The sequence below is a fragment of the Macrobrachium nipponense genome, chromosome 4 (assembly GCF_015104395.2).
Source record: "Macrobrachium nipponense isolate FS-2020 chromosome 4, ASM1510439v2, whole genome shotgun sequence".
NCBI classification, from domain to species: Eukaryota; Metazoa; Arthropoda; class Malacostraca; order Decapoda; family Palaemonidae; genus Macrobrachium; species Macrobrachium nipponense.
The window spans coordinates 89,623,633-89,649,752 of NC_061100.1; the positions used below are offsets into that span (position 1 = coordinate 89,623,633).

Below are 26,120 nucleotides of genomic sequence, written 5' to 3' on the forward strand. Positions count from 1 at the left end.
AGATGAAACCCAGTCATACGGAACAAGCAAACAGGGGCCACTGATTTGAAATGACAGCTTCCAAAGCATGCCCCAGCGCAGATCCCACACTACAGTAGTCACTGATCATGATACAGAGCCAGTGACTTCATTGCCCTGTGGGGGGAGACGCGAACCCACGACATCTGAATGGCATTCCACGACAGTAACTACCTATACTCTCTAGACCTTGGTAACTAGCATGCCAGCGGACCAGCATACAAGAAGAATGTACTATGATAAAAATGAAGGAGTGGAGAGAAGACATAAAAAAGAATAATTCGTACCAGATCCAAATGTTTCTCCAAAACCTCCCGACATCTGGACCATCTCCAGCCCGGCTTTCTCGTTGTCCAGGACCACAAAATTTGCGGACTGGAGGCTCATCCCCGTCACTATTTCGGCCCCTCGCTCGCATGCCAGGCCGGTGAAGCCACGCCACGCTGCAACCTGGCCACGAATTATACCATAGGAATCAAGTGCTACCTGAGGTGATTTCTTTAAAAAAAAATATGGCGGACAACATAACTCTACCACATTGGTGTAGCAAACGTCTGCTATGAAAGTAGCTATATATATATATATATATATATATATATATATATATATATATATATATATATATATATATATATATATATATATGATGTATGCATCATCATAATCATTCCTAAATATCTAATAGCAACATCACGATTGTAAAGGAATTATATATGTAATGGGAATGAGCACTAGACATGGTATATGATATATAATCAATAAATCAAAATGAGGTCGATAGCGAGTGAGAGTGACAGGCAGTTGGAGATGAAAATAGGCCAACCTCGAGTGTTAGTGTTTGAGACATGTGCAAAACAGCGAATTTCTTAGACACGCACACAGGACAAATTTGATTAACATACCAGATACCACCAAAGAGATCGCGGGCGCACAAATGACTGTGACATCAGAGATCGAGAGTTCACGTGAAATGGAAAATGCACGTACATCGGAACAGAAAAGACATTAACGTGCTTACATTCGTATGTCTATTAGCGTGCGTGCATTCGTATGTCCATTAGTAGGTGTAAGTACATATGTCCGTGAAGGCAAAAAGGAGATCAGATATAACCCCGTATGGGACCTTATCAATTCATTAGACAAGACTCTGTCAGTGGTGACCTGAAAACTGGAAGGCTCTAGAAGATCCATCAGAAGGTAAAGTGAAAGTAAGACTATGAAAATCTTGTACAGTGACTGAATCCAGCTCCTAGAAAGGGGAAAATGCAAAAATGAGTTATAAGACATTTATCCATTTCATTTCTTGGGTTTTTTCCAGTGTCTGATAATTGTGGTTTCTTTATTTCTAGACCCATGGAGTTATTTAGACAGCAGGGATAGTTCTGTCCATTGTGGTGATGCAGGGCAGTAATGGTGCTTTAATGATTTTTGGGATCCTTTAATTCATTTTATCCAATATGATTACGTAGAAGAATAATGGTGTTTTAATGATTCTTTTGAGATTTCTTTAATTCATTTTATTTCATTTTTCATGTTAGTTATTTTGGGAAATGAAGGTTCTATTTTGTATAGAGTTTGAATTCGCTAAGATTGACTTTCACCTAACTACAGGGATGGCAGGCGATGAGAATCGACAAAGGTGGGTCACGCTATCAGATAGGAATTCTCTCCTTTTAGTTAAATGGGGTAATTTTGACACCCAGTCAGTGGTGGCGGCAGTAAAGGGCAATTAGGCCTATAGATTACTTTTCTGGAGAGACTGGGGATTATATAGAAGTTAGGGGATGAGGTAGATATTAGGAAATAGTTATATATATATATATAATATATATATATATATATATATATATATATATATATATATATATATATATATATATATATATATATATAAGACTTGTAGGAGGAAGTATATCTCAGGTGGTCCTTAAAATACATTTATTACAACGTTTTGTTCAAAACAGGAAAGGTTTCATTTTCAAGCTGTAAAGACATAAAACAATAAAATTAAATATTAAAAGCTTGTTTAAATTACAATAAAAGACATAATACATTATAAAAGACAAAAGATTAAAAAAAATAAAAACCAGTTAGCAGAACCAACCATCAAGAGAGAAAGGGAGGACAGAAGTCAGAAGGAACAAACCAGAAATGACCAGCAACAGCTCACGTTAGGTAAAGAGTTGTCGAGGAAGACTGCGTGTTCAATTGAGGAACAAGCTGTTTAATAAACAAGGACTCCAGAATTGTCAGTAGTTTTGCCATTCGGTGCCCGTCCCAATATTTCAAAATAAATCTTTTTTTTTGTTTTGTATATTCAGTTGCATTTATTAGCGTGTTGTCTGATATTAGAAAATCTAGGATTAGCAAGTTTGTTACCAGTTGTAGTTCTATAGCTACCGCCCTTATGGCAATCAATTCTGACCCTCAGTAACCTCTGTGTGGATCCCACGTAGGTCCCCAGATTACATCTAGGGCAATTAAACTTGTACACAACACATGAGGTCATCAAAGGGTCAAGTTTATCCTTGAATTTAAACAAACTAGGCACGACGTGTTCCAGTGTAAGTGTATGAGGAAGCGGGCTGGCCAACGATAATACAAAGTCAGGAAGTGCCGAGGGAGAAGCGAGGATCCGTCTCAATATTCTCTCTCTCTCTCTCTCTCTCTCTCTCTCTCTCTCTCTCTCTCTCTCTCTCTCTCTCCTTTTTCTGTTGGTTGCATGACACATCTGATCAGCTGATAACCTTAGCCGTGAAATGATTGTGGAGATCTTCTCCCGTAGAGTTGAGAGATATTTACTTGGGAATAGCGGTTTATTCGGAATTGTGCATGCAATTTTTTTTATTGGTGAATGATACATTATGACTTTTGTGTTGGTGGTTTGTGTGGGGATAAATATATTGATGTTATTGAGGTCGGGACGAATCTTGAATGATAAGAGTCCCTCTAAAGAAGGCAAAATGGCCGAAGCAGGTAACAGTGATCATACTTTGTTGCATAAGATTAAGGGTAGAAGTGCGTAAGTTTGCCATTTTCGGGACATTGTTAAGGACATTCTGTCCCAGTCAGTGCAGATTTTTATTGAGGGAGTGAATAACTACTTAACAATGACGCAGAGGCGTTCACAGAAGCAACAGCCTCGTTAGATTTCAAGAAAGGTGATTTAGCTTTCCGCTGCCGTAGTTTTCAATACACAAAATATCGGTCATGGACCGAATTACAAGCATTTCTGAGAGCAGCCTATGGAACAAAGGAACACGGAGATATAGTGAGAGACTTAGGAGGTTTTTACAAGATTAGGAGAGGTAATAAAAACCTTAATAAATATAGCTCTGAACTTTTTGACTCAGCCCATATTATATATATATATATATATCTATATATATATATATATATACATATATATATGTATATATCATATATATATATATATAATATATATATATACTCATATATATATATATATATATATATATATATATAGGGTATATATATATATATATATATGGGCAATGCCTAATTAATTAAAGTCATTGGTGATGATATTATAGCTTTCCCTCAAAGAAGAGAGAAAAGAAACCTTGCTGAAAATAGTTAAAAAGAACTTTATATGATAATCATGCTGCTTACCACCAAATTCCCACCACACCTGCCAGATCTAGGCTCATAGCCATCCTTGGAAAACACCCACAGTCCGTATCTGAAAATAAAAAACTAATTCTATATGAAAATAAACCTAGGTACGTACGTATACTCATAAAAGCATAAGCGTACTCTCACTCTCTCAAACAAAACACATAATATATATATATTAATATAGAAATATAGATTATAATATATATAATATATAATATATATATAGATTATATATATATATATATATATATATATATAATATATATATATATATATATATATGTGTGTGTGTGTGTGTGTGTGTGTGTGTGTTTGTACATATCAAATGCCAGTGCACAAACACGTGACATCTATAACTCTCTGGGAACTCTCAGCCTATCTCCATTACTGTACTTCTTCAAGGCTAATCCTAGGAAGGGAAAATACTGTTGTTCTGTTGCTTCATCTATTTGGATCTTGAAGTCGTTTCAGCCATGAATCCACGACCATCTTTAAGGCTACAGTAGTTGTACAAAAGCACATAACTTTAATATCGACGAGAACAGACGTAAACTGACTGAAAATGAAAATTGTCATAAACATTTTTTAAAAGTTCCATTGTCGACAAAATTTAGATTAGCAAATGTGTTTGGTCAGGTTGATTCGTTTTAAATGTTCTAGATCGAGAGAAAGTCCCAGAGACCTGCAGCCACGTTGCATCAAGCATAATCCGCATCGAGAGGCTTTCACTCCTGCTTCCGACTCAGATTTACGAACTACATTGTTCCCAGATTCCCTTCATCTCCTAATGGTGGTCCTTGTTTATAGGGCAGCCATCAGTGTAATGTTCTTATGAGTAAGTTTCCACTTCTCTGAATTCAGATTTGCAACTGCCCTAGTAAAAAAGAATCACTGAAGAGTCAACAACAAATCAGATATGGACTGCCAAATTCATTCTTTAACAGCTGAACTGTAAAGATTCCCGTCTACGAAACACTTCCCAACAATATCTGCTTTATAGACTGAAAGATCCAACAACTTTTCCGAATCATGCACCATACACGCTATTCACAGCTTGTCAAACTGTTGTTCTCTCCACAGAACGAACTATCCTAGACTGAGCACTTTTTTTCTTATTCTTTTATATATATATATATATATATATATATATATATATATATATATATTATTATTATTCGAGCTACCGATCAACTAAAAAATTCGCCTTCGGTTTACATATATGAAAATATATTAATCCGAGGTAGAGCGAATTAGATATATTTTAAGGACATTTGCAGCTACAATAATTTAAATGAATCACGGTGATGTGATAATTACTCATATATATATATATAATGAGAGAGAAAAACAATCGTAACTTCGATAGCAAACAAGGGAATCAAAATAACATAAACAGAATTACGTCTTACGCACATAAATGAAATACGACACAGTTAGCCTTTCAACTTTAACAAGAAAAAAAAATAATAAATTCGTACGAGTACTCTCACCTTCCCACTGAATGGGCCGTGTTATTGAGGAAGGTGCCCATGGGGGCGTTATTAGGACAGTAGTCAGACGTGGCAGACGGTCCGGAGGGATTTCTCTCCATTCTGTACCAATACCCAAAGTGGGTTGACCCTGCCGCTGCGTTGTGCCTCACTACGTTGTTTGGGTTGACAATCTGTGGTGACAGCGGAAGAGAGAGAGAATGTTATTATTCACGATTCCTTTCATTTTCAATTCATCGCTTTCTTATTGCCCTACACCTGGTTTGCATCTGATATGACACAATTAGATTTTGTAAGCACGAAGACTATCGATTTCCAATATTTCTATTAACTTGAAGAGAAATGCCATATAGTCTTCTGATGAAGCCTCAGTCCACACAATCAACAAGATCTGTTCACCCAGAACGAGGCGGGAGTGACGTCCACATTCAGGAGGGAAGAAGAAGATCGGGTGTAAACCGCCAGGTTGTACTGGATGATGTTGTTCTGCTCGACGCCGTCCTCCGTGAAGATAGCGTGACCCATGTTGTTGTAGACGACGTTCTTCTCGACCAGTAAGCCGCTGACAGCGTGCATCGTGATGGCGCGGTTGAACGTGCGATGAACGGCACATCCCCGGATGTACGAGTCACTGACGTTCCCCACTAAATGAAAATGAAGTGGGTATCGGCCTAGCTGGAAAGCCTATCGGAGATATATATATGGATTCAGTTAGAATAGTCGAATATATGATGATATTACATAATGAATGTAAAGCATAATTCTCTTATCAGACGAATCGGCCTATAGTATAACATTGTTGCTAAAGAAAAAAAAAAAAAAAAAACTTGCACAACCGTGCGTGCGGAAATACATCTTGACGTGACATTTTATTTTAGGTCTTTTGACTGTCATTGATAAAAATGATTGACAACATATGTATATAGTATATATATATATATATATATATATATATATATATATATATATATATATATATATATATACATACATACATATATATGTGTGTGTGTTTGTGTATGTGTGAAATTTTTCTCGCTTATACGCAAATATCGTTTGGTAACTTGTTTACTATGCCTTGGAAATAGCTTAAACCCTGAGGGAATCTACCCGCGCCAGGATTCGAATAGGGGCCTCTGGTTAAGATAGTGTGGCAAAAAACCCCACTATGACTGCTCGCCCATTGAAGAAGGATACAAGTTAACATTGACTGCTATAGACATCCGTTATACTTGGCTAATAATGAATGTTTGCCACTTTCCCGTGGTGACTTTTTTTTTTTTATTCCAGTCAGTTTTAACATTATTTCTACTTCTACGACCAAAAATTATATATATATATATATATATATATATATATATAGTATAATATATATATATATATATTCACAAGCATTAATCTACAAATACCGGAATAAACTCTGAAAAGTCGTTGTTCCCAAAGCATTCGAAGGTTCGAGTCCACCCGGTGACGAATCACTATCAATCGTAAGTTCTCCTTCGGTGCTTATTCCTAAGCTGAGTGAATTTGATATCAAATGACATTTGTAGCTTAATGCTTGTGATTGCAAAAATGTTACGGAGCATGTGACAAAATTAGTGTACACAATATAGTACTGTATATATATATATATATATATATATATATATATATATATATATATTATATAATATATATATATATATATATAATGGGGAATTATTCATCAAATCGAACCGTGATCCATTATATATCAATTCAAGCTACAAATGTCCTTTAATATCTAAATTCACTTTACCTCCCAAATGATATATTTTCATATATGTACCGAAGGGGAATTTTTAGTTGATAACAATTTCGTCCCCCCATGGGATCGAACCACCGTCCAGGTGGACGGGGACGAAATCAGGACAGTCAGTGACGCTATCCAATCAGCCAACAGAGACGCTATAAGTTCATATCGATTCTGACCTTACAAATCACCCTCGATCTGGATGCTTTCGTAATTGGAATCGATATGAAACCCCGTCTACCATGTTGGCCAATTCAAGCGTTTGACAGAACGTAGCCTTTTGTTATGAATAATTATCACATCGAACCGTGATCCATTTATATATCAATTCAAGCTACAAATATCCTTTAATATCTAAATTCACTTTACCTCCCAAATGATATATTTTCATATATATTCATTTGGGAGGTAAAGTGCATTTGATTTTTCAATATATATCATTTGGTTTGGAGGATAAAGGTGAATTTAGATTATTAAAGGACATTTGATAGCTTGAATGATATATAAAAGTTGGATCACGGTTTCGATGTGATTTAAATTATTCATAACCAAAAGGCTACGTTCTTGTCGAAACGCTTTGAAATTAAAAAAAAAAGGTGGCCATACATTGGTAGACGGGGGTTTTGTTTCTAGTATCGATTCATTAATTACGAAAGGCAGTCCAGATCCGAGGTGACTTTTAGGTAAGGAATCAGAATGAATTTGAACTTATAGCGTCGCTCTTGTTGGCTGATTGGATAGCGTTCACGGTGACTGTCCTGATTTCGTTCCCCGTCCACCTGGAGGCGGTGGGTTGGTCGGATCCGCATGGGGGGACGAAATTGTTGTTATCAAAACTTAAAAATTCCCCTCTTCGGTACATATGATGAAAATATATCAATTTGGGATGGAATTAAAGTGAATTTAGATGATTTAAAGGACATTTGTAGCTTGTAATTCGGATATTTAAATAAAGGATCACGGTTCGATTTGTGATAATTATTTCATAACAAAAGGCTACGTTCTGTTCAAACGCTTGAATTTTGGCCAACATGGTAGGACGGGGTTGTTTTCATATCGATTTCTATTACGGAAAAATAGGCATCCCAGATCGGGAGGCGGTGATTTGGTAAGGTTCAGAATCGATATGAACTTATAGCGTCTCTGTTGGCTGATTGGATAGCTGGTCACTTGACTGCTCCTGATTTGTTCGTCCCTCCGTTTCCACCCTGGACGGGGGGATTGTTCGATTCCCATGCATGGGGGGACGAAATTGTTATCAACTTTTAAAAATTCCCCTTCTGTACACTATATGAAAATAATAAATCATTTGGGGAGGCTAAAGTTGAATTTTAAGAATAGTTAAAGGACCATTTGTATGCTTTGAATTGATATATTAAATGGATCACGGTTCGATTGTGATGAATTACTTCATAACAAAATAAAGGCTTACGTTTCTGTTCAAATGCCTTGAATTGGCCAACATGGTAGACGGGGTTTTCCTATATCTTGATTCTAATTTATACGGTAAAGCGTCCAAGATGCGAGGGTTGATTTTGTAAGGTGTCAGAATCGATATGAACTTTATATGGCGTCTCTGGTTGTTTGGCTGATTGGTGATAGCGTACTGACTGTCCTGATTTCGTCCCCGTCCACCAGTGGACGGGGTTGGTTCGATCCCATGGGGGGAACGAAATTTGTTATTCAACTTAAAAAATTCCCCTTCGGTGACATATTATGAAAATATATTCATTTGGGAGGTAAAAGTGAATTTAGATATTAAAGGATCATTTGTAGCTTTGCAATTTGATTATAATAAATGGATCAACGGAGGTTCGATGTGGATAATTATTCATAACAAAAGGGCTACGTTCTTGGTCAAACGCTTGAATTGGCCCAAACAATTGGTTAGAACGGGGTTTAGGGGTTTCATATCGATTCTAATTACGAAACAGCATCCAGATCGAGGGTTGGATTTGTAATAGGTCAGAAATCGATATGAACTTTATAGCGTCCTCTGTTGGGCTGATTGGATGAGCGTCACTGGACTGTTCCTGATTTCGTCCCCGTACCCAACCTGGACGGCTGGTTTCCGATCCCATGGGGGCGACGAAATTGTTATTGTTCAAAAACTTAAAAAATTTCCCCTTCGGTACATTATATTGAAAATATATCATTTGGGAGGTAAAGTGAATTTAGATATTAAAGGATATTTGTAGCTTGAATTGTGATATAAATGGATCACGGTTCGATGTGATAATTATTCATAACAAAAGGCTACGTTCTGTCAAACGCTTGAATTGGCCAACATGGTAGACGGGGTTTCATATCGATTCTAATTACGAAAGCATCCAGATCGAGGGTGATTTGTAAGGTCAGAATCGATATGAACTTATAGTGTCTCTGTTGGCTGATGATAGCGTCACTGACTGTCCTGATTTCGTCCCCGTCCACCTGGACGGTGGTTCGATCCCATGGGGGGACGAAATTGTTATCAACTTAAAAATTCCCCTTCGGTACATATATGAAAATATATCATTTGGGAGGTAAAGTGAATTTAGATATTAAAGGACATTTGTAGCTTGAATTGATATATATATATATATATATATATATATATATATATATATATATATATATATGAATAACTTGATCACGAAATACAAAAGTCCTTTAATATCCAATTCGCACTACCTCGGAATTAATATATTTTCATATATGATTACCGAACGGAATTTTTTTTATTATAATAATAATTTCGTCCTCTCGTGGATTCGACCCAGAGCACAAAGGAGAAATCAGGTAACATCACTGAACTCCGAATCTCTCCTCAGTCCGCGCGTTCGATTCCAGAAGAGGACGAAATTATTTTTAACTAAAAAATTCCCGTTCGGTTAACATATATGCAAGTATATTAATTCCGAAGTAGAGCGAACTGGATATTTAAGGACATTTGTAGCTTAATGCATTTATATGAATCACGGTGATATGATGAAAATTCATGCACACACATCTAAATATATACTATGTATATAAAATAATTTATATATATGTATATATATATATATATGTATATGTATATGTATATGTATATATATATATATATATATATATAAACAAAGATATGCAAAAGAAATTATTTATTCCATTATTTCATCAAATTCCAGAAGGGCAACGACAGACAGTGAGCCCCTCACCTGCCCAGCCTCTGTAACTTCGACGTACTCGATGCGACCTTGAACAAGATCTTCGTTGGGAGACTTCGCGCAAAGCATGACGGTGGCTCCGAACATGTCTCCGGTGGTTTCTTTGCCGAATTTTCCTCGGAAGCATTGCTGCGTCGCGAACTGGTCTGAATGAAATTAATGCAAATTGAATTTATTATAGAAGTTAGGCCAAAGGCCAAGCACTGCGATCTATGAGGTCATTCAGCGCTGACACGGAAAATGACAATAAAGGGCTTGAAAGGCATAACAGGAAGAAAACCTCAAAGCAGTTGCACTATGATTTAATTGTTAGGAGAGGGTGGAAAGTAAGATGGAAGAAAGAGAATATGAAAGCGGGTACAGTAAAAGGAACGAAAGGAGTTGCAGCCAGGGGCCGAAGGGACGCTGCAAAGAACCTTAAGCAATGCCTACAGTGCACCACATGATGTGCACTTACGGCACTACCTCTCTACTAGGGAAATCAATGTAAAAGATCTCAAACAATCATAGTAAAAGTCTCAAAACCGTCATGAAAGTAACAGAGAGCTGAGTGCGAAAACTGCTTTTTGTCTGTTGCACTCACGATAAAGAAATAACAGGTAGCCCCGGTGTATTGTAATGTAACCGACCATAACCTATGACGTCACGCAAACCAGTCGGAGTGACAACTTACTGATTTAAACATGAGTCCGCTTTGACCGGTTTGAGTGACGTCACAAAATCACACGCGCAAATGAGTCCCAAATTCGCCGCTAGAGCGGGACTACCTTGTCATTACTATATCGTGGTTGGGCTCCTCTTGACTTTTTCGATCTCGGAGCTCTTAGGGACATCACAGTCTACATCAAATGAAGGTCTGTTCCAAGTTAATAATCGTTTAGGAATGTATTAAGAATGTATCAAGACTACTATGCTTATTCCCAGTCATTCTTCCTTGATATATTGACTATCGAAACATTCTTAAAATAATAGTTTCATATTTTTCATACTAAACAGTGAAATTTCTAAACCCTTTAATAAGGAGAGTTTGATTAATACATGGACATTTCTATACATCTGTAACCATTAGCTAACACCGCTGTAACCTGGAAAACAAAGGCCGTCAAAAGCTAACAAAAAAATGGCTCTTGGCACCATTTGCTCTTGCACTGTGATTGATTGATTGATTGATTGACTGATTTATAGGTTTTAGGCATAATGCCAAGCCCTGGGGCAACTAAGGCCATTCAGCGCTGAAACGGAAACTGACAGAGAAAAGGTTTGAAAGGTGTAACAGAAGGAAAACCTCGCAGTTGCACCGTGAATCAATTGTTAGGAAAGGGTGGAAAGCAAGATGGAAGAAAGATAATATGGTTAGAAGTACAGCAAAAGGAATGAAAGTAGTTGCAGCTAGGGGCCGAAGGGGCGCTACAAAGAACCTTCAGTAATGCCTACAGTGCACCGCATGAGGTGCATTGACGGTACTACCTCCTTACAGGGGCTCCTGCTCTGTTTCTTCGTTTCTACATTAATTCTATCAGAACTTTCATCTCTCCAAGTTAGCTGGTTTTTGTTTTGTGGGATGCTCGTCAAAGCAAAAGACAGTGCTGGCATAAAGCCGCCACAGGCCAATAGCACTGCTAACTCTCTCTCTCTCTCTCTCTCTCTCTCTCTCTCTCTCTCTCTCGGCCGGGCAACCGAGTCCGCCCTTTGCCACTGAAATTCCTACCTGGATTGAAAGACTGGGCACAGGCTGCCACATCTTCCACGAAATCTTCGTTGACGGCCCCTCTGATCTTCACGTTCCGGGTCAGCAGTCCAACCTCGGCTCTGGTCTCGATCCGCCGTCCTGCGATCGTCTGCTCGATGGAGATGTGCTCGTAATCGAGGGACTGGGACAGCTCGAGGGTGAGACCGTCCTCGGACACTGAGGCGATGGTTCTCTCCTCGTTTTCGTTCTTCGTAAATCTAAAAATATATTTAATAAATTGAGCAAAGGAAAGGAAGGGTAGTAGGAGCATAAGATTTATGCCCAAGGCCAAGCGCTGAGACCTATGAGGTCATTTAGCCCTGAAAGGAAAATTGAGAGTGAAGGAGGGTTGAAAGGTGTAACAGGAGGGAGAAAGTAAGATGGAAGAAGGAGAATATAAACGGAGTTACAGTAAAAGGAATGAAAGAGGTTGCAGCTGGGGGTCGAAGGCACGCTGCAAAGAACCTTAAGTAGTGCCTACAGTGCACCGCACTGTTGGCAATAGCCACCTACGGGAAAGATAGGAAGGAGAAATGACAGAACAAAATAGATTTCAACTATGTAAGACGTTGTTACCTTTCTTTGTGAATAATGAATAAATTAACATTTACAAAATTTAAGCATGAATAGATCGGAAGGTTATTCATCATCACTTATTCACTTTTAATGAATAGCTGTGTGACAGGGAAATACTTCCGATTTGTTCGATAAAATGGAAAAGGCATTAAAACCACAGATATGTCATCCTCTTGCATTACGGCTAGAAAAAGTATGTCTGACGTGAAATATCAGCAGAGCACTTGCAAACTTATGATACAAAAATTTCAAAAATGATTCACTCTATTCTCACAGCTGATCATCAGAAAACTATAGCTATTGGTTGAACATCAGGTAAGGTTGTGAACACCTGATAACAAATTCTCCCTTCCTATGAATATTCAATTGTTTGGATAGATATTCGAATATATCAAAGTTAGAATAACAACAAATAAGCGGCAGTCCATTTTATGTCATTTTCTGCCATACCTTCTCCCCGTAGAAGCAATAACTATCTTGTCCCCAGCCTTCCACGTCACCTGCTGTTTCAAGGTGATGTTCTTAGCGCCAGCTGAAGCTGTGGTAGCCAAGTGCGTCCAAGTTATTGGAACTGGCTCCCCATGTAGGTCTAAAGACCCGTTTCGGACAGCTAAAACCTACAGAAAGATGATATCTATTTCAATCGTGTGCAGCTTGTTTAGACTTCCAGTGCCCTAACTAAATCCTGCTGAACTGCACTGAAATTTGATCGATTTTCACGAAAGCAATCTTCAAAATACGAAGTTTTTCTTATACTCAAAGGTATCTTTTGTAGCATTAAGTTTTATCAGTTAATATATGTAAGAAAAATTGTCAATGTAACGCATTAACTGTGGCGTATTGTTCCCTAAACTCAATACCACTTCGTTCGTTAAAACTGTTTCCATCATCATAACAATAAAAATTCTTACCATACAATATAACGCTCAGTTTACCCTCCTGTCCAAATGTGAAATCAAATTAGTACTGCGCGCAGAGAGTCTGCTGCTTTCAAAACGGGATCAGTCGTACAGAACAATTCCTAATTTGAACGCAGTAGTTTGAAGCCTCCTAAAAATTTTCTATTATTGAAGTCCATCAAACAAATAAACTGCGCTTGCCAGCAAACTTACCTTTGATCCAAATATTGGCCAGCTCTATTGATCGTGAATTTCCGTGCAGCTCTATGGTGGCCTGGCCCATAAAAGGTTCCTTTTCTGTACCTACGTTTAAGGAGCCTCCTTCCACAATTAAAATGTACTCCGCCCTCAGCACGATCTCCTCGTTGGCCTCTCCGTCAAACACAAGATGGCCTCCTGCATTGCAGAAGAAACAAACGTTCATCATCAGGCAGAGGTTCAGGTTACATATTAATACTGTTCGTCATATCGCGGGCAGGAACCTCTGAATATCATTTTAGACATTTCGAATAATCTTGTTACCTTCAATGTGAATTTAACCCGATGTCTACAAAGTGTTGAAATAAAATACCTTTGTATAGGAGACATAACCTGAAATCTTGATTACGGGAGAAACACATCCACAACTATATATAACTGCACCAATAAATTTGAGGAAAAACTATAATAAGAGCTTTCGAGAATCTGTACGATTCCCGTTTCGAAAAGGGGAACATATTCTCGAAAGCTCTCACTATAATTCTATTTTTAAATAAATATGTTTGTGCAGTTACACAACTGTGGATAGTCTCTCCATTTTAAGACTTATGCTACTAAAAGTATATTTTAATCTTGAATACTATTATGACTCGCAGCAAGAAAACTCCAAAATGGTCTCTCCATCAGTGATTTAAAACAGGAAACATGAACGACCTCTACCACTATGACTACTTCAAATGTCTGATCATGAAGCTGCGGAAGACTTACCACTGGGCTACAAGACCTATTGGTTAACGAGGTATTCAGATCGCTTCTCATCCAGCCAGTATAGTCCTTTGTGACTTTGCTTAGACACAGCAGTAGTACATGGACCTATTTGGAGACAACCTTTCAATGATATTTTTGATATCCCGTGCTAATACACTGCAAAATTAGCGGGGGTGACCCTCCCCAAACCTTGATTGCTTTGATTCCCAAGCATTTGGAATTATGGGCTGTGAAAATCGCTGAACAACTTTTAAACTAAGGAACTGATCTGTGCTTTACGCCACTATAGTGAACTTCAAAATCTGAGGTGACAAAGGACCCTAATAACGGATCCTTGGGTGACAAAAACATAAACAGTGAGGTCAAGTAGTTTAATGCTTTTTCGAACAATGTCGGAGAAAAGGGGCAGTCAGACTCCAAATTTTTCATAAATTTGATTATCCACTGAGACCTATCTCTCTGTGAAGCATGTTGCTTGAGCCTTGAGCCTTGCGTTTCTTTTTTAGCCATCATTATTATCACCAAACTCCCTTTAGTTTCATACGTCCGTTGTGCCATATATATGTATGTATATATATACATACATATATATATATATATATATAGTATATATATATAATATATATATATATATATATATATATATATATATATATATATATGTATTATATATCTATATATATATATATATATATATGTATATATATATATATATTATATATTATATATATATATATATATAATATATATATGTGTGTGTGTGTGTGTGTGTGTGTGTGTGTGTGTGTACACACTTCACGCGATATCACCAAGAGCCCACCTTTGATGAGCAGCATCTTGAGAACATCAGTGGACTGATCCAGGAGAACGGTCTGGTCAGCGTCAATGACCACCATCTGACCAGCTAAGGGCGGAGGTTCTCCACCCCAGGTGAATGGAGAACTCCACAGATCGATGTAGAAGAACTCACCATTTTCATCCTGAAAATATTAACCTTGAGAATTATTGAAGATTTTGTTCTTTGCTTACATCAGAGAAGTTTTGAATGTTAACTAATAATAATAATAATAATAATAATAATAATAATAATAATAATAATAATAATAATAATAATAAGTCGACGAATGTTTACATTCCAGTATTTAGTAGAAAAAATAAACCATTGTGTTAAATTTGAGTTTCTAATTTCTACTCGTTATAGACACATTTGTAGATATGAACATTTACTAAGTGTTTTAGCTTATGATACTCTCAGCCGGAGCTGCAATAAGCTCAGGGCAGCACTTTTAAAATGGTCCTTTCTAAAAAAAAAAGGAACTTAGAAAAATTGAATGTAAAAAAAAAACATAATACACAAATTCACTAAATGATTCTTTATCTGTTATAAATAATAATAAATTTCGTGTGCTTATTGATTTATGTATGTCATTAACCTATGATCCCTCACTGCATGCATAGAAAATGCGGATCTGTCCTAGATAGTAACTCCCAGCAAAGTCTGGAGGTCGTTATTGAGGACTCATATTTCATGCGGGTCATTATCTCTATGACGTTGACAGTCTTTGTTTATGTTTTGACGGCCATCCCCAACAGGCTTGTACTAAACACGCCTCTGCAAAGGTGAATGCATACCGGGTAAAAACCCTTAAGGCGTCACTAGCTAGGAAAGATCCGAAAATCCATATCTGAATTTGTCTGATCACCATTAAAACTCTAAAACTAGGCATACAGTAATTAACAGAAGCTACTGAAACGTAATCTACACTAAATTTTACACTGACCGCGGCAGCTGTTCCAGCTCCGGGAACAGTAACGATGACAGGGAATATTCCAGGTCCGAGATGACTCTCCGTGACGCAAGAAATCTCGCTGCGTTTCTCCTCCACAACGAGGCAATCGGAATCCCCAATAGTGACGGTGTTTCCCTTTTCCCTGAAATTGTGAGATGTATTCGAATGCAAACCTCACTCAAAGAGCGTTGCGCTTCAGATGGACGGAGGCAAACCTGATCGTTTGTCATCTTCGGTCTTTGTAAGCGTCGCAAATCTACGGTATATTGACCTAGAGTTTCATAAAATGATTTGTTGACACATACTGTAGATGTGATGACACAAATTAAAAACGCTACGTCACGATCGGCAGTTGCATGGAAATTCGTATTTGCATCTGCAGCATGCAAATGCTGCTGACTTTTAATATCAAAGGTACTCACATTTTCAACTACAAATTACTCAAACTAAACAGTAACACAGTGAGAGATAGTATATTTCAATCAGAGTTGATTGCCTTATGTCTTGCTCTTGCACTAATAATGCATTAAATACTGCCAATGATTTGTCACTCTTCCTGCTTTATCTTTATGCTTGCAATGGTATTTTTTTCGCAGTTGAAAACATACTCTAGATTCCCCAGATGTTCAATTAAAAAGAACCCAACACTATACATACGAAAACCCAGTGCCATTGATTTTTATCCTTGTGCCACCTGCAGTGCCTCCCCTCCTCGGAGTGACATCAAGGATGGAAGGAGTCAAGGAGGCGTTGTAGGTGAATCCATTCTTAGATGTTTCCAGCGGCCCATTTTCATTGGTTACTGTTATGTCACAGTCCTTACTTTTTACGGTACCTGAAGATGGAACGAGCTATTCATTTCATAAATAAAAGACAATAAGGAATTATGCCCAATGAAATCACTCACTGATAAACCGTTACTTGTGTCCTTTGGTGTAACGTTGTGCATTGCAAAAGACTTCCAAAAGAAAATTGATGCCTCTTATGAAGCAAAGTTCTCTTGTGTGTGAACTGCTCTCAAAATTAAAGGCTGTCGGGAGCTTCAAAATATAAACTAAAGTTGAAATCCTTTTTTAGGATAAATTGATATAATTTTGGTAAACAAAACCGAAAACATGGTTGAAAGGGCGTTCAGATATGATTTAGATACATCCAGGCAAGTTAAATTTCAAAGTTTTATTACAATAGTAAGTTATTATCAAATTAACCAACTAATCAAAAGGTCAGAATTTAGCGTTTGCTACTCAATACGTACAATTAAAACAATAACTCGTAGAAAGGAGGGAAGAACAGAATGACTGATAGAATAATGACTGATTGACAGAATAACACTGTGAATTGAAATAAGAAACGGTTGATTGTAAATCTGACTGAACTGTCCTGCAAACGTCCCTTTCTTCCTCAAAAACTCAGAAGCAAAATTGGTCACTGGTCACAAAAGTACAGTTCTTCGTCAATGCTAAAATTGTTCATTGAGCATACCCGGCTTCACTTAAAAAAAAAATGCCAATATCCAGGAATTTAAGAATACCTCCTATTCTTCATGTCTAATTTTCAGGTCTGTTATCTACAAGTACTCCATATTATCTTATGGCTTCACTCCAGTTGTCACTGAAGAATATCTACTCCGCGAATAAAAGTCCAACTACCTCAATGACAGTCATGGAAGGCTGCGGATGAATTCCATCCAAGCTATTACCTATAGTTCTGAACTATGGGACTTACCTGGATCCGTTGGAGGCACCTGGCACGTGATGGAATTATATGAGGATCTCGTGATAGAGCAAGAAGCATTGCAGACAGTAACAGTGGTTCTTTGACCAGCCGGATCAAATCCGACGCCTGTGATGTTTATAATGACGCCACCGAAGCCACCTGTGGATGGGAGACAGACATACCGATCTTTACTGGATATACGTATTTGCGTCGTGCACTGTTAGACACACACAGTCACACTTACGTACATATATATATATACTATATATATATATATGATATATATATACATATATATATATATATATATATATATATATATATATATATATGTGTGTGTGTGTGTGTGTGTGTGTGTGTGTGTGTCTGTGTGTGTGTGTGTGTAACCTCGCAGTAATCTTGGTATGATATTAGCGACACTAGTAAAAGAACTAAGGTTCACTGGCCAGACAGAGCACTTTGGGGATATTCATTATAACCCATTGAGGTCTGTTGTTCTAAGGAGTATATCATGTAATGTACCTGGTAATTAGACGACTATGTTGGCTCACAACCAATGGACAAAAGATTTTAAAAAGACATCATCACAAAATAGTCATTGAAAACCGGTAGATTAACATCGTCTGAAATCACACCTTCACAAAAGAAAGAGAGAAAGAAGGAAGAAATATATAGATATGCGTATATATTTACATATATACATACATATCACCTTTTTCCTTATCGGACATAATGCCTTGCAATTTTTCTTGATCCCTGCAGACGAGAATACTAATGCTATCTATAGCTTCGAGTTCGCATGCTTTCATGAACAATTCGTCACAATGTAATATACAGAATGAAATGCTGTGGGTGTCTATGAATGTTATATAGTAATAAAATCAAACAATAAACACGAGAGTTGCATTCAATTAATTTTTTAACTAAAAAACATGGATTTACACTCAAATAATGTGTTATTATGCTTAATGGGTGTAGATATACAACAAAACATAGTGAAGTGTTCAGTGGATTTTTGAGGTAAATTTCTTGAGGGTAGGCTACTTCAAAAGAAATTTTCAGCATGTTCGCAACAGACATTTTTGAGCAGACCTCTGGATTATCAATCCAGATAGTGCTAAGCAACGAAAAACTGAGGTCTGCCCTTGTGCCAAATTTATGATGGGTCAACCCCAAAATTTGGCCCCTAGGTCCCCTAGTATCTTCACAACGAGATCATTTCAAACTCGTATGAAAAATCACTAAAACTGATATCAATTGTTTGCAGAAAGAACCTAGTCGAAGCAACAAACTCTCTCATTCCCAATATATAAATAAAATCGGTATTTTTATCTCCAACACTGAAAGGAAATTCTTACCTCTGGGTGGCTCGATCGACGTGATCGAAAGGTCGAACGTCACTAACTGCTCATTCGAGCAGCCGTATTTTTTGTCTCGGACGGCCAGAGAGTAATTGCCGGCCGGTAGTTCCATCGCCTGAGGATCAAAAGCAGACGTCAGACAAGGTGGATAGTCATGGAAATGAAGGAGAACGCTTTCCGAACCATTTCGGACAACACCTGTACAGCAGAATAGCGCCGAACAAAATCATTATAAAATTGACTGAGAGACGAAAAGTATTGAAAGAATATGGAGGACAGATGAGATGTGACTGACTTGGTACCTACGGTGTCATCCCTCTTTCTATATGAAAAAAAATCATATATGTATAACAACTTGTAAATCAACGATTTCTCCTCTCACTTCCTAAAAAAAGAAATTGCAGCAGCACATCCATAAAGGAAAAGTCAGCTACGATTAAGGAGTTCACTGAAATCAATCCCTTTTTAATAAAGAAATCTGCATCTTTTTAACCAGGAACGTGAGCCCTATCTTCTATAACAATAAAATCCGAGTGGATTTTGCTTGTTTGTCCGCCCCGGGTGTGGGCGGGCTAGGTAGGGGATCAAGAGGGTAGGGGAGACCTGACGCATCCATCCCCTCCTGCAAACCTGTTTATTCGCCCCAGTTGGGTGCCGGGTAGGTAGAGAATCGGGATGGTATGAGAGGCATGACGGGTAGCGTCGGGTTCCAGCACAATGTAGCGAGCGCCATGAAGCTCATGAATCAACAAAAATAAAAAATGTGACAGGAGTTTTTGGCTCATGGTAGTTTCGTTCATCTCGTAGCATAAATCAGCCATATAATATCCGTCTACATACCTTGCAGGTTATTGTCGTTGTGTTAAAGGCTACAACGTCACACGTACTGTCTCCTATCATCACTTCAGGTTTTCCGGAGATGTTGAAATTAGTTCCATTAATCACAATATCATCTCTTGCTTTGATGTTTTCCTTTGGTCTGCAAGACAAGACAGAATATGTAAACACTCAGTGTCCATTCCTTATGCAGCTCTGACCACTACGTATAACTCAATGTATGTGCAAGTACGTGAAATAAATTTTATTTACTTTTAATTATGTTAGCGTTACAGAAATTACAGTTGAACTGGTGAGTGCTCCGTGGTAGTTCATTATCGTAAATGTTGGTGAGGTATACTTTTTCTACGAGCAAATGCACCATGATAAGGCAATTATAATAAGAAATAGTCATTTATTCCCATGACAGTAATGCTAGTAGTGGGGTACTGTAGTATGTGCTTTACAATAAGAATAATTTTATTTAATTCTAAAGGCTTTATACCTTTCTTGTTCTTGCGTGTAAGTCTTTCTACTTTATGACAGGTAACAATTTTTCAATTAATTACCTTATTAAAAAGGACATTTTCCTTTAAAAAATGCTTACGTGGCAGAGCTGATGACTGGAGTTTTGCTCAGCGTGTATGAAAATGTTGGTCCGTTCAGGATCTCTCCACCAACGATGATTTCAACCGTCACATTTCCCGGCGAATGGGGCGGCGTCCAACAAGCGAGGACGGTCACTTCTGCCCTCTCCAGGACACAAGGTTCCCCATCCAATTGCACCTCTACGGCCCCTGGCTTGAATCCCGTGCCGTTCATGGTCAAGAGAGTGCCGCCATGGATGCTGCCCTCCACGGGACTCATCGCACTGATGGCGCTCTTAATGCGGACTGGCCTCGCGGTGTCCCCTATGACCCCCTCACCGTGACCCTTGATGCAGAGGGCGATATCGTACGACCCAGCGGGGAGATCCTCGGCGGTGCAGGAAATAGACCCATCTGTCACCGCGTTGGGAGAACAGGAGTAAGAGGTTGCTCTGATCTCTCTCTTTTCTCGGTAGATCTCTGGCTCGGGGGAATGCGTCGGTGGTTGTCGCGTCCCTCCTGCTTTCCACAGACCTAGGTCCTGGCTGTGAGAGAAACTTCTGGCTGATGTGCCTGTCAATTCCCTCCAGAGGCTGGAAGTCTCTCCTGTTACATCGGACAATGAGCTAACTATCACGGGACGACGCGAGGTTCCTATTTGAGCAGTCTTTTTGAAGGCCTCTAAGAACTCGTCGTCGCTGTCAGACTCTTCGCCAAAAATCATGACGTCATCGTCGTCCTGGACGTTTACGTTCCTCCCTTCAGGGTTCACAGATTCCATGGACACACTTTCCTCGTCCCCCTCGTCATCATCCCTCAGGATGTTTCTCCTTCTTCTTAGGGAAGATGGGACGAAAGTGATCCTAACTTTGGACGGATCGTCAGTAAAACCAGATCCTTCGAGCATGACCTTATTCCCAGTCATTGTCACTTGTCGAACATATGGCGTGGAGGCTGCATCGGTGGTGAAGGTGCGATTCAGGCCTCTAGATACTGGTTGTATCTATTTTCAAAAGAGAAAAAATAATTATACAGTCCATTTACCAATATGGCCAAATTATCGGAAATAATTGTGAAATGATGATAGGTACTAAAACAGAGAGAGTAAAACAATACAGACAAATCTACGAGTACACACGTCAAGATCCATGCATTTTATGCATGGGGCACCAGACATGTAGAATAAGAAAACTAGATAATAATAACAATAATAACAACATACCATACACTAAAAGGATATATTCCCATACAACTGAGTGAAAACTATGAGAATATATTAGCATACATATTGACAAACACACACACACACACACACACACACATATATATATATATATATATATATATTATATATATATATATGTGTGTGTGTGTGTGTGTGTGTGTGTGAATATATATGTGTACATCGAGCTACAAATGTCCTTTAATATTTAATTTGCTCTACCTCGGAATTAATATATTTTCATACACCGGGCGTTTCGAAATTAGAGGCCCCCTTCCACAGAACAAATGGAAAGTTATGAAGTTTTCTGCTATAGCCTATCTTAAGTTTCTATTAAGCTATTTTTCATTTCTCAGGAGTCAAAAGACCTCATAACTGAGGCAGTGGGTAGACCAAGAAAGTCTTTACATAAATTGGCACTTGAACTAGAAACAAAAAGGGGAAAGAAGAGAAGTTATAGTACTGTATATCGTTAGTTGAAAAATCTGGTATTGAGCCATTTCATGTTATCAGCAAGCCCAACATCACTCAGCAACAGAGAGAAGACCATCCATGGTTTTGTGGCTCATTTCTTAAAGATTGGGAGGAAGCTGACTTTCTCCATCTTGCCACTCCAGATGAATTCTTTATTTACACAGTCAGGAAGCCAAATCTAAAAATGACATCATTTGGGCTGCAAAGTTGGATGATATCAGCGATGACGTGCGCTAGCACCAAGTTGTGAAATTTCCTGAATGTCTGGGAATTTTTCTGTTTCACAGCCAAACGGTTAATGTGGATCATCAAAGAAAAAGGACAGTCATGGAATGGCGAATACATCAGAGAAACTGTGCTTACTGGTCGAGTATTTCCTTCCTCAAAGATACTGAAAATGTGTTATCTGTTGAAGAAGCCACATTTTTGCATGATAAAACACCATGTTTCAAGGCTCTTCAGACACAGGAGCTGCTTCAAAACAATGGTATCGATTTCCAGGTATCTCCCCTGACCTTAATGTGTGTGAAAACATTGGTAGTATCTTAAAGGATCATGTTGAAGCGCGCACAGTGAACTATGATGGAATAATAAGCCTCGATGACCTGCAAGAGAGATGACCGAAGTGCTCAGGGAAATGGAGTTTGAGTCTCAGCTTTTTTTGCGATTTGCTGAAATCATACCCCTCAAGAAAGCAGGCTGTGGTACAGGCAGATGGAGGCCACACAAAATATCATATACTTAGAGAGAAACTTAAATAAATACCTGTTCTGAATTACTTTTGTTTTTGTCCATATCAATTTTAGTTTATGCTGTAGAGGGAGGCCCTCTAATTTCGAAACACCCTGATGTTAACCGACTAAAAAAATTACCTTCGGTTAACATATATGAAAATATATTAATTCTGAGGTAGAGCGAATTAGATATTAAAGGACATAATTTTGTAGCTCGATGTATGTATATGAATCACGATAATGTGATATGACTCATATATATATAAAATAATATTATATATTATATATTTTATATAAAATATATATATATATATATATATATATATATATATATATATATATATACTAAGAAACATTGAATTTAATTTCCAGTTCTCAAATTTATTTTCGAAGGCAGAGCTTTGCAGTACAAGTGGGTATAATTAAGATGCCTTTTTATTGTCATTTTCAGTGATGTTAACTACCTTTCCTGTTCTCAAAAATTCAAACGTATGAAACTTCTCTCTGTTAGTTTCAGAACAGTATGCAAAATGATAATAGGTCCAGAATTGTAATAGACTCAAATAAGGTATCTCTGCAAATTTATTGACTCACATATGTTCAAGATTTTAACATAAGAAATGCAGCTGATGTTATTTCATATATATATAAACAGTACATATGAATGTTTATGTGAGCATATTGTGAGGTTGTGGTAGTTGTTTACTATACGGTTTGCCCCCATTAAGTGGTTGGATGATAAATGTGACGGTAGACTGCATTCTGTTTCTCTAGACTCTTCATTTATACATTTACGCAATACGTGTACGGCCACATTACACAAACACAAGCACATGCACACACAGATACACTATATATATATATATATATGTATATATATCACACACATATATATATATATATATATATATATATATATATATATATATATATAAATGAAGAGTCTAGAGAAACAGAATGCAGTCTACCGTCACATTTATCATCCAACCACTTAATGGGGGCAAACCGCATAGTAAACAACTACCACAACCTCACAATTGCTTCTGTATTCATTAACTATGAAAGCCATTGGAAACACTAGTCATTTGTTGGGCAGCATTCATTTCTATCTTAAAGCCAACGTCGAAATTCATGGATATTCAACCCATTTCGAAATAGCATCTTTTCGCTTCGTGAATTAAATAATTGAATTGAATATAAAATTTAGGCCAAAGACCAAGCACCGGGACCTATGAGGTCATTCAGCGCTGAAACGGAAATTGACAGTAAAAGAGTTGAAAGGTGTACCTATCAGGAGGAAAATCTCGCAGTTGCACTATGAATCAATTGCTAACAGAGCGTGGAAAGTAAGATGGAAGTAAGGTACAGAAAAAGGAACGAAAGGGTTACAGCTAGGGGCCGAAGGTACGCTATCAAGAACCTTGAGTACTACTTACAGTGCATCGCATGAGGTGCACTGACGGTAATACCAATTAGATAAATGACTTGATGCAATAGTATTTCATGGAAGTGCAGTACCCAAAACATTTACGCGTCCGTATTTCAGCATCTATATAGCACATTCATCTATATAGCACATTCATCTATATAGCACATTACTGAGGCATTATTTCTCTTCATCATCTGGAGACTTACCATGTGACCGGATAAGAGAACAGAGAGCAGGTAACTCCCAGGATCTTGCGCCTCTGTCACGCAGGTGACGGTGCTGGATGTCAAGTGCTGAATGTGGCACGGAGATCGTCCTATTTGCACAACCACTTGGCCGTCGTATGGAAGGAACCCCGAACCTGCAAAAGAGAGCCCGTGTGAATTGAAGGGGGCTTCATTCACTTATCACTTTTAGAATAACTTTATTATTATTGTTATTATTATTATTATTATTATTATTATTATTATTATTATTATTATTATTATCATTTTTATTATAAAAATACGTAGTAGCATGAACCTTGAAATAGAAAAAAATCCATAGTTATATATAATATATATATATATATATATATATATATATATATATATATATATATTATTATATCATACATTTATTTGTAAAACATTTGTATCCATATATAACTGGATTATTATTATTATTATTATTATTATTATTATTATTATTATTATTATTATTATTATTATTATTATTATTATTATTTTCCTTAAAAGCCTTTTCTCTTCTACGTTACTGTGAGACAATAATTGGCAAATGGTTTTACTAAGGTAAAGAGAAATGCATCAGCAGCGTGATGTATTTCTCTTCACCACAGTATGAGCAGTGCCCAGTCATTGTCCAATATTAACGAAGAAGAGAAAAGAATTATCAGGAAAACTAAGACAACTCAGTATACAATGAGCTCGAATAACACAGCCGCCCTATTTAACAGGACAAGTTTAACAGAGGATCTACTTTATTCTTCGTCTCATTACAGGTAGTATTATTATAGTAATATAGGTGCATGTATCATCTTTTTTTACATTTCTGAATGAAGCAAACGGTAAGAAAGACATTGCAAGGTTTTGATTTGTGATTCTGCCATACAGTAGAAGAAAATGGGAAGCCACTCCACAAGCTTTCCTATTGGGGCTGAACTTAGACTTGAAGGGCATCGGGAGTGTCACCATTCTTCTCAGCATCCTCGAAAACTATTGATTAGACATTAATATCTGTTGTTCTCAATTATTTTTAAGTCACCCTTTCCCACCCACATTCTCACACCCTGCCTTTGGTGCCAGTAATGTCTTCACCTCACTGTGTTCTTTCTCAGATGGTAAATCATGTGTATACCAAGTTTGGTTGAAATTGCTGAATACTTTTCAAACTGTATGTGAAACATACATACACACACATGTATATATATATATATATATATGTGTATGTGTGTGTGTGTGTGTGTGTTATATATTTACATATATCTATATATATACTTTGTATGTGCATGTGTATGTGTATGTGCCTGTGTCGTTGTGCTCGTAGTGTGCATGTGTAGTATTAAGGATTATTGTAAATTAGTAACATATATAGAGAGTAAAAGCGATCAAAACATACTTCACAACTGACCTGTGATGTTGATGAGGGTCCCTCCACGGACTGACCCAGTCTTTGGTTCGAAGGATGTAATAGATGGGACAATGATGACCTGGCTTTCT

At 37.5% G+C, this 26,120-nt stretch overlaps 1 protein-coding gene and 1 pseudogene across 1 annotated transcript; one reads left to right on the top strand and one right to left on the bottom strand.

Moving 5' to 3' along the window:
• Positions 1-26,120, top strand: part of LOC135211437 (fibrocystin-L-like) — a 106,146-nt pseudogene that overhangs the window by 36,295 nt on the left and 43,731 nt on the right.
• LOC135210652 (fibrocystin-L-like) lies at positions 1,169-26,114 on the bottom strand. The gene is made up of 18 exons (XM_064243436.1): positions 26,032-26,114; positions 24,609-24,763; positions 20,564-21,546; positions 19,981-20,119; positions 19,138-19,255; positions 17,789-17,938; positions 16,721-16,898; positions 16,055-16,205; positions 15,094-15,253; positions 13,521-13,703; positions 13,269-13,285; positions 12,859-13,025; positions 11,812-12,050; positions 10,095-10,249; positions 5,547-5,831; positions 5,148-5,320; positions 3,652-3,721; positions 1,169-1,267 (listed from the first exon to the last, which is right to left on the bottom strand). The coding sequence occupies exons 2-18, from the start codon at positions 24,609-24,611 to the stop codon at positions 1,169-1,171; spliced, it is 3,270 nt and encodes a 1,089-aa protein (XP_064099506.1). The 5' UTR covers positions 24,612-24,763; positions 26,032-26,114.